The sequence below is a fragment of the Neolamprologus brichardi genome, chromosome 4 (assembly GCF_056152115.1).
Source record: "Neolamprologus brichardi isolate AB-2024 chromosome 4, ASM5615211v1, whole genome shotgun sequence".
In the NCBI taxonomy this organism is placed as follows: Eukaryota; Metazoa; Chordata; class Actinopteri; order Cichliformes; family Cichlidae; genus Neolamprologus; species Neolamprologus brichardi.
The window spans coordinates 18929914-18944390 of NC_142107.1; the positions used below are offsets into that span (position 1 = coordinate 18929914).

The following is a 14477-nucleotide window of genomic DNA, read 5'->3' on the forward strand; positions in this document are numbered from 1 at the left end:
TTTGCTGTCTAGTGTATTGTCCACTTCCGCCACAGCTGGGTGGGTACATGAGCGTATTGTGTCAGCGTTTGACATGCTCCCATGAATGTCCACTAAACAAAAGACTAAGTGCTTATTTTAAATAGTTTAAATTTAGCTGATTCTTTTTTCTTTTTCTTTTTTTGTAAATTAGGCTGGAGGCTGACAGCTATAGTCAACCTCACTTTTTCTAGCAGTGATACCCACTTGGCAGTGTTTAAAGTGGGCAAGATAATTTATTCCACTACCTTTATGTTGAAGCTTTGGTTACTAGTTATTTTGCAAATTATTCATATCAAATGTAAATTACTAAAAAATATGCCAGCTTAGCAGTATACAAAGTGAGTTGGTTCAAAAAGGGCAAACTGTTGCATTGGACGCTGTCCGTGCAGTTGTTTCAAAACATTTAGGTTAAAAGTGTTCAGTGTGTTTGTAGAAGGATGTAAATGGGGAGAAAATAAGGTGTAGTATCTAGGCCATTTTTAATAACCTGCTTGTTTGAGTACTCCCCTTCATCAGTGTTCATATGTTATAGCCTTTTGTTTACCATTTATGATGGTTACAAACTGGATTATCATATCATCATCATATTGATGTGGATACAATTTGCCAACACTCCTGTACTTTTAAAACCACACCAAATTATTAATGCAGTTTGAATACTTCTTGTTGTACAGCAACACTCAGGGGTTCACTGATCTACCCAGTTTCTCTGCTCCTATTTTTCTGCAATTAGTAGCTTATCTTGGTCTAATTTGTAACCACAAAAAAACACTAAGGTTGTTCTTGCAGTTGCTAAAATTGCAAACACCCAAATGAATTATAATATGTTTCAAAAAAAAAAAAAAACGAAACCCCACTGACCAAAATATCCTCCTTAACTGGGTCATTCCTTATTGCCTTAATAGAAAAGAGAAAACTAGAATAGAGAGTCGGGGAGATTTGTGCTCGCTAAAGACGGTTTTCCTCTTGAACTGCTTGCAGTTAAATTTGGATGTCAAATCATAGAGTAAGTTTAAAATATTATTATCTCTGTCCACAAACTTGTTATAGTAGGCATTCCACTGCCTTAAAATTTCTCATTTTCAGTTTCACTTCTCCAAATAATAGTAAGATGTCTGGGCTTTGTATAATAGAATTCCAGGAACTTGTCTACGTCGACTAAAGTAAGCACAGAAAAACACAAAAAACAACACATTAACGCAGACTCACAAAATGATTAGAACAAATCTTTCAGCACAGTTTTAGTCTCTAATTAGAAAAAACTATGTGAGAGATATAGCTGTTGAAGCCTCTTTACTTTGGAGAAAGAAAACGACACACAATCCACCAGGAAACCTGAAGGAGAAGCTTGTTTTTGCAGCTTGTTGTAGAAGAGAGAGTGCTGTACAGAGAGGCAGGCAGGGCATATCCATATCTTATCCAAAAGTCTGTGTCAAACACTAGAGATGTGTGTGGATGTGACAGGGGGTTTTGCAGAGTATAGGGGTTTGGATAGCGGTCATATGGGGAGGGGGATGACTGAGGAATCAAGGGACAGATGGTGTTTTTCTACATGGATTGTGCATCCAAACAGCCCCCACAAAGACTCCATAATACTGAGAGAGAGTGTTATGCTAATGGTTTACTGTATCCAATAAGATCCATATAATAAATGCTAGTGCATGGGTGAATTTTAATCATTTTTTTTCTATAGCATTTCTTAACAGTTATAACATGCTTCATGATTTGAATGAAACACAAACATCAGAAATGTGCCTTAAATGCAGTAAATACAGAGATGCATTCAAGCATGAATTCTTATTTATGATATAAATCGATGTTTAAAGAAAGGCTACCATATAAAACTGGTTTTCAGCAGGTGTTTTAAAATGAACCACTGAGTCAGCTGAACTGATGAACTGTAGATTTAGGTGCAACAACCTTAGAAGTGCCTCTGGATGTGAAAAATGATCAAGGAATAAGGTCTTCGTGGATCTGCTGTATAAGGAGAAGTCTGGCCACTGAGAAGTACATGTGAAAAGTGAGCTATAAAAAAACTGTGTACATCCAAGTTTTTGGGTGACGGTAAAGGTTTGATTTTCTCAGTTAAAAGGAAAAGTGTTGCTGGTGATGACGGGTCAGTTTAACCACTGACCTCCACAGTGGAAGTTTCGGAGGGCAGGAATTTCAGTTTTATCGAGGTTGAGATGGACAAAGAGTAGTGTGGGATGTTGTGACTTTTATTTCTCTTCTCATTTGCAGTTTAATGTCACAGTGGACAGGAAAATATGATTTCACAGGGGGAAAAAAAACACATAAGCTTTAAATTTGTCAAAAAGATTATTTATTTATTTATTTTTTTAAATCCCTTTAGCAAAGTTGTCACCTCCGTGCAGACATTTTTGTGTTTTTTAGCTGAAGGGGTTGATTGTGCTGTCAGTTCAGCAGACACCCTTAAAGAAAAAAAACATCCTGTTAATTGCTGAATCTTTTGAGCTAAAGTTGTGTTTTTGTTTTTTTTTTTTGTTTTTTTTGTTTCTGTGTCATCAAATTAAAGTTGAGGGGAGGTTTGTTTGTGGAGATCGGTAACTGTCTAACCCCTCACCACCACCACGCTGCCGCTACTGCGTTGCTACGAAACCTTATTGCTATGGTAGCAGGGTTTGTCACACCTCATTACTAGACTTTGTGGGGGGAAGACAGAAAGAAACAAGACAGAAAAAGAGGGGGAAAAAACTAGAGAGAAACAAATTGGGAAGGAGGAGAGGAAGAGCTATGAATTGCACATGAGAAGAGACGGGACGGCACCAACCAGAAAGAGGGAGGAGTGTGTGGTAAGAGAGTAAAAGATAAAAGTGAAATTCCCTTAGGAAGGAAGGCTGGTGGAATGCAAATAGAAGCAACGAGAAAGATTATAATGAGGAAAAGCTCCAGCTCTATGGGTTTGACTGACTGTTGCCGTTGAAGCAGTAAAATATGAATGAATGAAAAAGGAGCACAGCAAGAGCAGAGTGTGGGTGGGGAAAGAAAGCAGAGGTATGATTGGAGGAGAAGAAGCTGTTGCATAGATCCCAAAAGACAAAGGAGACAGGCTTGAGAAATAAAAAAAACATAAGGGAGATCACATATTGAACAGAGAAGAGCAAGGAATGAGGGACAAAGATGGGTCGAGGTCACATTAATCTTCTTATCTGTGTGTGCATGCCTCAAAGCTATATACAATTCCTCATTGAACGAGGATCAGCTATAGTTTTGCCTCATTTTCTCAGTGGACGTCACACCGAGGGTGACGGCAGATATGGACCAATTACAGCGCATCACCTACGCACTCGCGCACATTAGCTGTGAATCACAGTAACATTGTGTCATCACAAGGCTCCGGGAGATGAGAGGGAGGATTGGTCACTGTATTGAGCAGTGTCAGGCATTATGTGGATATCTGGGGGAGAGGATGCAAGGGTGAAGCTTTGTTTCCTGGTAATAGACTGTGCAAGCAGGCGTCCTCCGTCTTGGAGGAGTGCAGGAAATCAGTGCAGTCGCCATGGAGGCAGGGACAGAGTTTCGGTGTGGGGGGTGGAGTCTAAAATCCTCTGAAAAGATGACAGAGAGAAGCGCTAAAATGTGTTACAGCTTTAGTTCAGAAATAAAATGTGTTTTCCTGTTTCAGGTTTGTTAAGTGGTGTATGTGGTTGTGGCTTTGAGTGATCACCCACGGTGCAGCAGTGAGGGAGAGCTTTGTAATTTCTGATTCTCATCTGACGTTACATGGGCAGGACGTTTCCTCCCCTCTGCCCCTTAGGGTCAGAATAGGGTGGGAAGGCTGGAAAATAACACACACACACGCTGACACTGTTTGTTGCACAGTACCTCTCATTTTAACCATATATGGTTGCTACCACGTCCTGCATGTAAGGCCTTCACTCACTCAAGCAGGCAGGAAGTTAACGTCACCACAGAAGACAAAGCAATATATGCAGGGCAAACCCCACTCAGTTTGTGCATACAACACAAACAGAGAGCCTGCTTGATGTGTACAAGATTATTGAATTTGCAGAAAATGTAAAATTTGACTAGTAAAGGCCAAAAGCAACTTTGTTGTATTGCCGTCAAGCTTATGCTTTATAGTGAGAGATATAAGTAAACAAATACAATTAAATGGTTATAAATCTATAATTAGTAGTTAATGTGATTGATCCAGTTTGTGGATAATTGTGTCCTGTAATTTTTTGGGTGCTTTTCCTGTGCATATCAAACTGAAAAAAAGAAAAAATATGAGACATCTTGTCGATCTCAAGAACATATCACAAAATAATCCACATTCAGATATCCCTCTGGATGCAGGGCCCCGAATCAGTGTGTGGTGTGGAGGGAATTTTCAGCCTCAGAGGCGGTGTGTAGATTTGGGCTGCTGTTGTAGTAGAATCTGGTACATTTGTTTAAATTTCAGCTAGCCTTCTTATGGAAATACCCAAGGAAGAAGATGCAAAATATAAACGAATGTCAGTTTCCCAGAGACGACTTGTCAACATTATCATGTTAGTCCATCGCATGTTGTTGAGCTGTGGTCGAGCTGTGATCGAGCTGCCAATAAAAGAATTTTCTTCCTTCCTTCCAAAGAATTTTATCAACCCAAAGCTTTAGTTCAGCAAAACTCAGCACTGACATTAGCAAAACCAAGAATTTTATTTCACGATTTTAAATGAATTGTAAATTAATTTCAGAGGTGCAGGAAAATACCAAGTCTCTATTATGAATCCTCAAAATGTTGAATATGATTTGTTGAAAGAATCTAGGTCACTGCATCTATAAATAACCATTTCCACTGCATTTACTGGATTTTCCTTGTTGACTCACTAAACTGAAACTGTTGATGTCAATGTGTAATTCATTTTACATGTAATTTGCCTTGCGTGTTGACCTTGCCTTTATTTCTAACATGATCCTGTTTTGTTGTGCAGGTTCTTTACAGGGAGGATTTTGAGAAGAATAAAGGGAAGGGTTTCAGCGTGGTCGCAGACACACCAGAGATGCAAAGAATTAAGAAAACGCAGGACCAAATCAGCAATGTAAGCGTCACCAAAACAAGTACTCCATTCACTCCACTTGTTTGTTTATTTCTCAACATCTTAATAATAAAGCAGACTGAATATTTGGAGCTCTTTCTGTGTTTCCCCCCACCCTGACAGCCTGGTATGAAGCCAGTCTGCTCTGTGTTGATTAGTTTCCCTGTGTGACTATAATCTCTTTGCCAATATTGAACTGAGGATTTCTTCTGTGGAGAATGATTGGTCTACATGAAGTACTCTGCAAATGGCTCTTCAGTTCTTTAAGATTTACTGATTTCACTGCTTTAAAGGAAAGCGGTGGCATTTTTAATCTTTTGGGTGTACATTTTTAATTGGGACCAAAACGTTTGGAATGGGTCCAGTTATTGAGTGAGGACACTGTGAATGGCTACCACAACATAAGATTTAAGATCAGCCAATACGATTTAAAATAAATAAATAAATTCTGCATTACCTCCTTTTCCACTTGACCGGGAACGTTGTCTAAAGACTAGTGAGAATCTTGAGGATCCACCAGACTCATTTAGTCCACTCCGAAGTTCACTTGACTTAGTCTGAATTGTTTTCCACACTCGGAGTCTACTGAGACAGCTACTGTGGTACTTAACTCGCTAGGTTCTCCATGTTGGTCAGTCATCTACTTTTACCAGTTTCAGTTACAACTCCCATAATTATTCATCTTCTGTTTCACTAAAATAAATACCACTTTATATGCATCTATCGATCTAATCTAGTCATCTATGGTTTAAGACAGCGGTCCCCAACCTTTTTTGCGCTACGGACCGGTTTATGCCCGACAATATTTTCACGAACCGGCCTTTAAAGTGTCGCGGATAAATACAACAAAATAAAACTAGTACCAGTACCGAAAAAAAGAAGATTTATTCATAACACACGTGAAAAGACCCAGGAAAACCGAGTTAACAATAAAAACGATAACAAAATGACACTGAAAACCGATTAAAAACCCTGAAAACCATACATTTCACACCTGAGCCTCAACTCTCACGGCCCGGTACCAAACGACTCACGGACCGGTACCGGTCCGAGGCCCGGGGGTTGGGGACCACTGGTTTAAGATATGGCAGCCTGCTTATGAAAATGTCTCTTACTAATGGATAAGCATTGCTAGGCAACTGAGCATGCCATGATTGTTGAGTGCAGCATGGGAAATTAGAAAATTGTACAAGGAAAGCAAAACAAATAATTTGTTAAAAATGTAGCAATTTATATTGAGGAAGGAGCAATAGCACCAATCCTGATAGCAGGCATCTGCAAAACAACTGTAAATCCCAGGGGACAGCTGTCTGTGCCACGCCAGGCTGTAATCACAACAACACATTTTCATTTTATTAGTATTTTTACGATCTCTGTTCAGATGAGATCAGATGTTTTGATACTGTTTTAGAAATAATCTCAGCGCGTAATAACTTGCCCTTAAACACGTATTACATGACCTTTAGCGAGTGCTGGAGATGAAGCAGAGTAGAGAAAGTAAGCGGCAGAAAATGTGAAAAATTAAAGCCAAGGTTTATTTTTCTGTTTTAAACAAAAAAAAAAAAAAACATTTCCTTTAAAGCCTAGTCGTTATGCTTCAAATGAAAGCTTTGGAAGCCACCAGAATAACGTGGCGCATTTTTGTCATCATTTTCTGTTACATTACCTAATTGGTTTCGCCTCCTCCAGCTCAAGCCTCAGAGAATTTCCCCAGATTAAGATCTCAAGTTCTACAATTGTTTTGTATACTGTTGCTTTTAAGAATCTTTTTGTCCTCTTATTTGCTCTTATTGATCCTTATACACGGTGAAGGAGTTCTCTCCCATTCACTTTCCTCTCCCTCTGCCCCTGTTATTGGTTGATTTGCCATTTCTCTGTAAATACACGACTGGAATGAAATGTTTATATTGTTCACCTTGTGTCCCCCAATCTGCTTAAGTCAGCTGCAAAGACCTGTCTTTCTATGTAAAACAAACTGACAAAACAAAGACACCTCTTCATACATACCGAGCTCTGCACCAGCCTCGCTAATGGCATAATTGGTGTGGAGGGTGATGGATAATTACAGTTTTCATGTGATGAAGATCTTGCATGTTGGAGATTAAGGAAGTCTGCAAAGTAGGAAAACAAACACATATATTATATGCGTTTATGGGCGCGCACACAAGCCACAATTTCACTGTTTAAGGATAGATTTAAGCGCATCGTGAAGTGGCTTTAGTTGAAGCTGATAAACGAGACATCTGCTTGCAATCAATTTGTCATTCACAGCCAATCATAAAGTGCAGATGAACATTAGTGTCTTTTATTTCTCTTCTCTGGACGCTGAGAAACAAAGTGCAATAAACCCTCTTCTAGTCTCATCTCTCTGTTTTGCCCTTCTCTTTGCCACATCTCTCGGTCCATCCTTCTTCACTTCCTGCCACCAGCAAAGATCGAGAGGAATCAGGGGGGATGGTCGGGGGTAGTTCAGCAGCAGCTAGGGCAAGTCCTGTAAATCCACACACAAACACACCATCTGTTCAACCTGCTTCTTCAAAACAAACTAAAATAATCTCTCTCACACACTCTCACTTAGCATATTGCACTTGAGAATAGCCACTGTGTTCTCCCAGTCACTCGCTTCACTGTCCTTACACAAACACTCCGTCGTCCCATCCAGTCGGTGAATACACTCCTCACTGACGCCAGCAGCACAGTGGGCTCTTTGAGCCGGGGCATAAGCGGGAACAGAATACAGGGTTGTAAATCTTGACCGAAGAACTGTTGAGTAAGTCTGTTATCAGTCTGGTAATAAGGAGACGGGTTATATAGAGCAGTCACTCAGTTTCTGTTTCATCAGTGCTGCCTGTTTGGTTTTGAAACACTGAACACAGCCTTTGTCACACTGGCTGGAGAAATGGTCATAAAGTCTGCCTAAACATCTAATTGCGCTGCTTTTTTGTTTTTGTTCAGTTATAACTCAGCGTATGGCTTACAGAATGAAAAAAAAATCTATTTTTTCTCTATTCACTTACACTTGAGACTGTAGTACTTTAATTTAAACGTGATTCCATTTCATATGCTTAGTCATACAACCCCACCCTTCTCCTTTTCCTCTCAGTAGTTCCTTTTGAGTCTTGCTCTGTCATTCCAAGCGAGTAAGACTCGGGGATTTGAGTGACTATTTCTCTGTAATCCTCCTCTGCTCTTTTTTTTTTTTTATGGTGTGTGTGTATGTTTCACCTGTCTGATGTGTCAACAAGCCGTTGCTATACACCTACGTCCTTACACTGCTTCCGGTACCTGAGATGTCATTTCCTGTCAACATCAAGCTGCTTCCCTGAGCATTTGCTGCAAATAGTGCGCCCCACCTATCTCCACAGACACTGAGAAGCTAGAGAGCAAGTGGGAGACCCCTGGTGGATAGAAAAGGAACTGTACATAGCTACAAGTTCTTTTTGAATCGTTATTGAATCGCGTTATTCCTCATCTTCATGAATGACCTGTTTGTGTTTGTGCATTGCAGATTAAGTACCATGAGGAATTTGAGAAGAAGAAGATCGGAGGAGAGGGTCCACAACATCTGCCAAGCCACCCCAGTGCAGGTATGACCAGCAATTACTAGTAAATGTAGCAGAGAAGTAGAAGGCAGAAGTGAAGAAAGCACCGTCTGAATCCACAAAAATATCTGTAGCTGGATTCTGAGCTGAAAAGTGTACATACTAGAGAACAAAAAGCATTACATTTTTCTTTAGCTTTCTTGGCTTGTCTGCGCTTGGTTCCTCCCTCCCAGAGGCTATAGGAGCTCAAGTTGTTCACTGCACTCCTCTGCTTTTTAATCTTCTTAGCCATAAATGACTACATTAATGCAAGCATAATTCTGTTTCACAATCACAGCTGAAATCCTAATTGTACATAATCTGTTTTTATTCATTACTCAAGTCAAACAATTGTTTGCTGAAGCTCAGGCACAGAAACGTTGCAGTAATAATTGCAAACAACAACAGGAGCAGTTATGTCAGAACAGTGCTTTCAGCATTAGGAAGTAAGTGAAGAGGAATGACTAGTCAGCCTGCTATTTGTATTTCGTGTGCCAGTTCGACACCTTTACACAGAAGGTCATTGTTTAGAGGGTTGTGAATCAAGAGCATGCGTGCCTTGGCTTGCCATGTAGGGTTTTTGTTTTTTTAGCATTTACTGTGAAAGAGCTTTTGCACAAACAAACAATAAATACACAGCTTGTATGCATAGAAAATACATGGAAATGAATGCCTAATTATAGACTGTACTGAGTCAATTTTTACAGACTTCTGAATTTGGCCTTTGTGGAGCTTTTTTACATTTTCTCAGTGTTCAGTAGTCAGATTTTTCTCAGTGCTTTATTTTTTTTTAATTTATTTATTTTTTTTTAAACCTGCGTCTCAATATTCCTACACGTATTTATTAGTTATTATAGTCATTTATCTAATTATTTATGGGTCGTTTACCTGAATTGTGTAGTTCAGTCAGGTCATTTCTGACCCCATTATTTTATACAGGAGAACATTTTAATAGGTATTGTGTTTATATTAACTATACTGTTACCTGTTAAGCGAGATTTTTTAATTTAATTACAGTTCTGTCATTTTTATGCAAATATGGTATTGTAGAAACAAAATGACTTTTATTTACACAATTTATTTATTGTCTCTCGCTTCTTAAAAGACAGTTTCTCTTCATTTTAGAACTGCTAGAGAAGAAATGCATTTTAAACGGTAACATGTGTTTGAGTGGCACCAAAACAAAGATGAACTGGTGACTCTTTAATAACGTTAGTATTAAGAGTGTTTTGTTTTTATTTTTCACATCCTTCTTTACTTTGTTTGTAGTTAAAACAAAATGTATGCAAACATCTTGAGCTTGCATAATAATTAAAATATTTTGTGTATTAAGTGATCCCACCCTCCTTAATCCAAGTACTCTTAAAACTTTGCAAGGTAGCAGAATTTGATGCTACTTTTTATGATTTTAAAGAAAACCACAGAGCCGCATACAGCCATAAATGACCTTTTGTGTAGGTTAAAGCACCAATTATAAGTAGTACTACTTATGATTCTAACTCCGTCATTATCCCTGTACTCCTTCACCAGGTGGTTACCAGCAGCCTGCAGCCACTCAAAACTACCACTATGATCCTGCTCCTGAACCAGTGCGCCAGGCAGCCGCTGCCCCGCCTCCCAGTGCTGGGGTACGTCCTTCACTCTTCTAATTAAATTCACCGATTCCAAAACCTAACAAGAATCAGAAGATTTGTTGTAATTTAATAACACGAAAGCAAAACACATTCTTTCCAAGATGATTAAGCTCATTGTCAGCAGACTGTAGCCGCAGCTACTCGTTTATAAACTAACCAAGCTCGTTCTTTTTTGCTGACAGAAGCGATACAGGGCAGTATATGACTACTCTGCCGCCGATGAGGATGAAGTTTCCTTTATGGACGGAGATGTGATCGTAGACGTGCAGCAGATTGATGAAGGCTGGATGTATGGCCGCGTGGAGCGTACCGGCCAGCAGGGCATGCTGCCTGCCAACTACGTGGAGGCCATCTGAGCTAGAGGAGAAGAAAAAGAGGGAGAGAAAAAGGAGGAGATAGAGAAAGGGAGGGAAAGTAGGAAAGGAAAAGCCCAGTGCCATCTCATCTTAGCGCCGCTTTCTCTTATTTTTACTCTTGTTCCCTAACCTGCCCTGAGAGACCCTGAACCCCTTCCCCTTCTACATCCCTGCTCTGCTCTCACTGTTCGCCAGCCACAGACACACACCCTCTATCTAGCTGTCTGTCCTTCTGTCTGTCTATCTGCCTGCCTGCTTCTCTATTCGTCCGTCTGTGCTAATGTCTCTCTCTTTGGATGTTCGTCATCCTCTTTGTCTTTGTCCCCATCCTGACTCCACTCTCATGCAGCTGCAAGTGGGAATGGAAAGTCCTCAAAGATGAATTCACAGTTCATTGCAGTATGTCAGGGGTCCGTGCCGTGTCACACAGCTCCATCCTAGCTACGCCACTTAGCAATCCTACCACTAAAACATGCAAAAATACGGAAGAAAATGTTTGTTTTTTGAAGAAAAAAAAGATATCCCTGAAGTGAGTAAACCTGCAGACGCAATTCAGTGAAGAAACTAGCTCAAAGTGTGTTTGAGTGGCGTTTTAATGGGCCCATTTATTTGTCTTTTTCTTTCTTTAATTTTGCAGCGTGATCTTGGCCAGACTGGAAAAACAGTGTATAGAATCTCAGTCTGTCTTAGCGTTTTTTTTTTCACTTGAGTACATTCCTTTAACCTCCAACGCTGTTGCTGTTGCATCAGTCAGACAGTTTTCAGTCTTAACAGAGAGGTTTTTTAAATATATTTATAGATGGACGCACATCTCGCCAGTCTGCTCAAGTAGGCACCCTCATGTTCAGCACTGTGCTGTTGTCAAACTGGAATAATAACCTAACTGTAGAGCACCTCCTGTTGAGCCTTACACAGGCTTCCTGGATACAGGAGGGATCAGGGACACGTTAGGGGACTTCATCAGTCTTTCTCTTGCAGTTACACTGAACACACGTCTGCATGTACAGTATACACATTTATTCCTGATTTTGCAGCCTAAATGCCTTCAGTCCTGTGAGAATCACAAAGATATGGTGATCAAGATTAAGCTGTTTTGGGGGGAAATGGCTCTTCTCCTTTTGCTAAGAAAAAAAAATTATCACCATCACAGAAATCCTTTATAAAAGACGAGGCCAAGCACAACTCGATATTGTGAATCGTTTTATTTGAAATTCATTCCACTGTTTTTGAAAGAGTACATTCCAGTCTTTTTTTCTCATTTAATGTGAGAATTTTTTTTTTATGGCTGTGGTAGATGTTGTCATTTTTCTCGCTCTTTTCTTCCTGAACTGTCCTTGTTGTTATTAGATGTTTGTTTTGAGAAAAAAAACAGATCTGTGTATTTAATAAATAAACCAGCAACTCAGTTTGCAAGACAGAAAAGGAGTATTTATGGAGACTCTTGTAGTCACTGTATTAGATCAGTCATGGGATAATTACTTGGAGTTTCAGGACGGCGCTAACTGCTTGTTGTTAAAGCCCGTTTCATTGTTCTGCAGCTTCAAAGAAGGGAGAATTTAGAAAAAAATCATTTAAAATACACCTGAAAGTTAGATTTTATTGTATGCTCTGTTCATTTTAAAGGCAGGTGCTACTTGAGCCAGGGCGGCACATGTGGCAGGCCAGTCCCGACAACAAGCCAGCCACCGCTCGCTGGCAGCTAAATGTTGAAACTGCTGGTTCTTGAGCGTAAAATGAAGCGTTTACGTTGCTGGCTCTTCCACAGAAAGGCTGCGACACAGGATTTTCTGTTAAAACCATAACACGTGTAATTGTCATTATTGTTGCCATTCCTCTGTGGTGTAAATAATGTCACAGGCCCCTGACCTTATGCACCTTTCCCCTTTTCTTGCAGTTTCATTCTCCTGTGATGCACTGTGACTGTCACAGACATGAGCGATCAGGGTGGGGTCATCCTTACGGTGGAGCTGGGGAGCGGGGAGGGAGGGGATTTCGGCTTCATTAAGTGAAACAAGGCTCTCACTATGTAGCTAGATGACATTGTACAATTGTATATGTATCATAAATGTAAGTTAGGGGGAATTGTTTTTACAGGTCACGGTGCTCTGGGAAGTGGCTTGCCTGCAGATAAAAGCGTTTCAATATTTTTGTGAATGTGGAGAAGTTCTGTGATTTTTAAAAGCTGACTCACGGTTGGTGCACGTTGTCAGTTGGTGTTGGAACAATCAAACTCCCTAATGTCATGAATTGTGACAGTGCTGATGAAAAAAAAAAAGTCACTGAATTAGAAAAAAGACTCTTCTAATAAATGAGAACGAAGGAACACACTGTACAGCATCTCTCCTGCATTTTGCATTAATTCTCTATTCGACAACAGGATATTTGCAAAACAGACGCTAGATCGGAAAGCTGGTTTAGAGCTCACGGTTGTGTGTATCTCTGGGGTAAATTGAGGAATTTTGCGGTTTGGCTTTGAGTGAAATGATTGTTGTTCCTGGCTGATGGTGCATTTGCTCAAATTTAATTATTAACAAAACTACTCACTCTGGTAGATTCCGGATTGCGTCCAGTCCAAACTTATCTCAAGTGTGTTGATTGTTGTTAGGCGGTGATGTGAAGGAAATGAGGGAGGGAGGGAGGGAATGGCCAAAGACAGCCAGTGTTTAAGTGTGGCTCAGGATGGATTTGTTAAGGCACTGTCAAATCTAAGTGTGCGAAGATGTAAGCGTGCGAGGCTGGGGGGAGAGGGGGCGACTGAGGGTGGCGATCCTCTCGATTTCCCAGTCTGTGAGAGGCGGCAAGTTGTTTGTCTGACCTGGATTTTAGTCAGGAGTTAACCTCTTTGCGCCAAATACCGCTCCTCTGCTCTGGCATCACTACTGAACCCTAACTTCATATCATAACCCTGCTTCCATTCAGTTTCTGTCTTCTTATGCTGTCCAACCTCCTGCTGCAGTCCCTCTTTCCTCCGGCCTTCATCGTAGGCTCCTGCTCTTCTGATGAATCATTCCCCGCTTCTATGATACTGGTTATATACTGTAGACTTTGCAGAGTGAAATCATATAATCCACAATTGCAGGTTTAGCATTCAGACCAGTTTTTGTGCATTCCATCTTAAATTGTTTTTGATATAATTTTGTTATTTTTTTAAAGAAAAAAAAAATATACCATATGCATATTGACATACACATGTATTCAACACTCTGAATACATCCTCAGATTAAGGACCTGATATCATCTCCTGTTGCCCTGATACAGCACTTCAAATTGTACTTATGATTCTGCAGATTCAATAAAATGTCATTTTTTTTCTCAAGACTGCTCTGTCTGTACAGTCTCTTCACTTGTACGCATGAATAGCAACGCAAGCGTAAAAATCTACATAGGTGTGCAAGGCCCTTTTTCAGCAAATGTCACATTATGTCGCTTCTACGAATTTACGATGCAAAAAAGGACAATTGCTAAATAGGAAAACTTTGTCATGTTATGTTGTCATACCTAAAAACCATTGTGCTGATTAATTAAGTAATATGTTTAGCTGAGTCTTTTGGGGATTTGGTTCTAAGTCTCAAGATGGTTCATTAAAGGACCTTCATTAGCGTGCTTGTGCTAATAAATTCAAGCTATTCCACGTGGGACAAGAAGAAACAGTATTTCATACAACAATTTTCACCACTCCCCTGGCAGAAGAGGGAAAACCGGCTCTAGCCAGAATTCAAAAGAAGTGGGAAACACTGGTGCATAACTGATAACACAGGCTCCTCAGAGTCTCTAATTTAAGACCTTGAGAATCTGGCAGGTCCTGAACTGCTAGCTTTATTGAATATGAACTGCAAAGCACCC

General features: G+C 40.1%; 1 protein-coding gene across 2 annotated transcripts in view; it reads left to right on the forward strand.

The window, feature by feature from the left end:
- The window catches only part of lasp1 (LIM and SH3 protein 1), a 30743-nt gene extending 16791 nt beyond the window's left edge, over positions 1-13952 (forward strand). For both annotated transcript variants that reach the window (XM_006798301.2, XM_035910898.2), the window contains exons 4-7: positions 4959-5066; positions 8572-8650; positions 10175-10272; positions 10461-13952. In XM_006798301.2, the coding sequence (XP_006798364.1) occupies positions 4959-5066; positions 8572-8650; positions 10175-10272; positions 10461-10634 (459 nt within the window). In that variant the 3' untranslated portion in view covers positions 10635-13952. The remainder of the gene's footprint in view (positions 1-4958; positions 5067-8571; positions 8651-10174; positions 10273-10460) is intronic.
- The last annotated feature ends 525 nt before the right edge of the window (positions 13953-14477 follow it).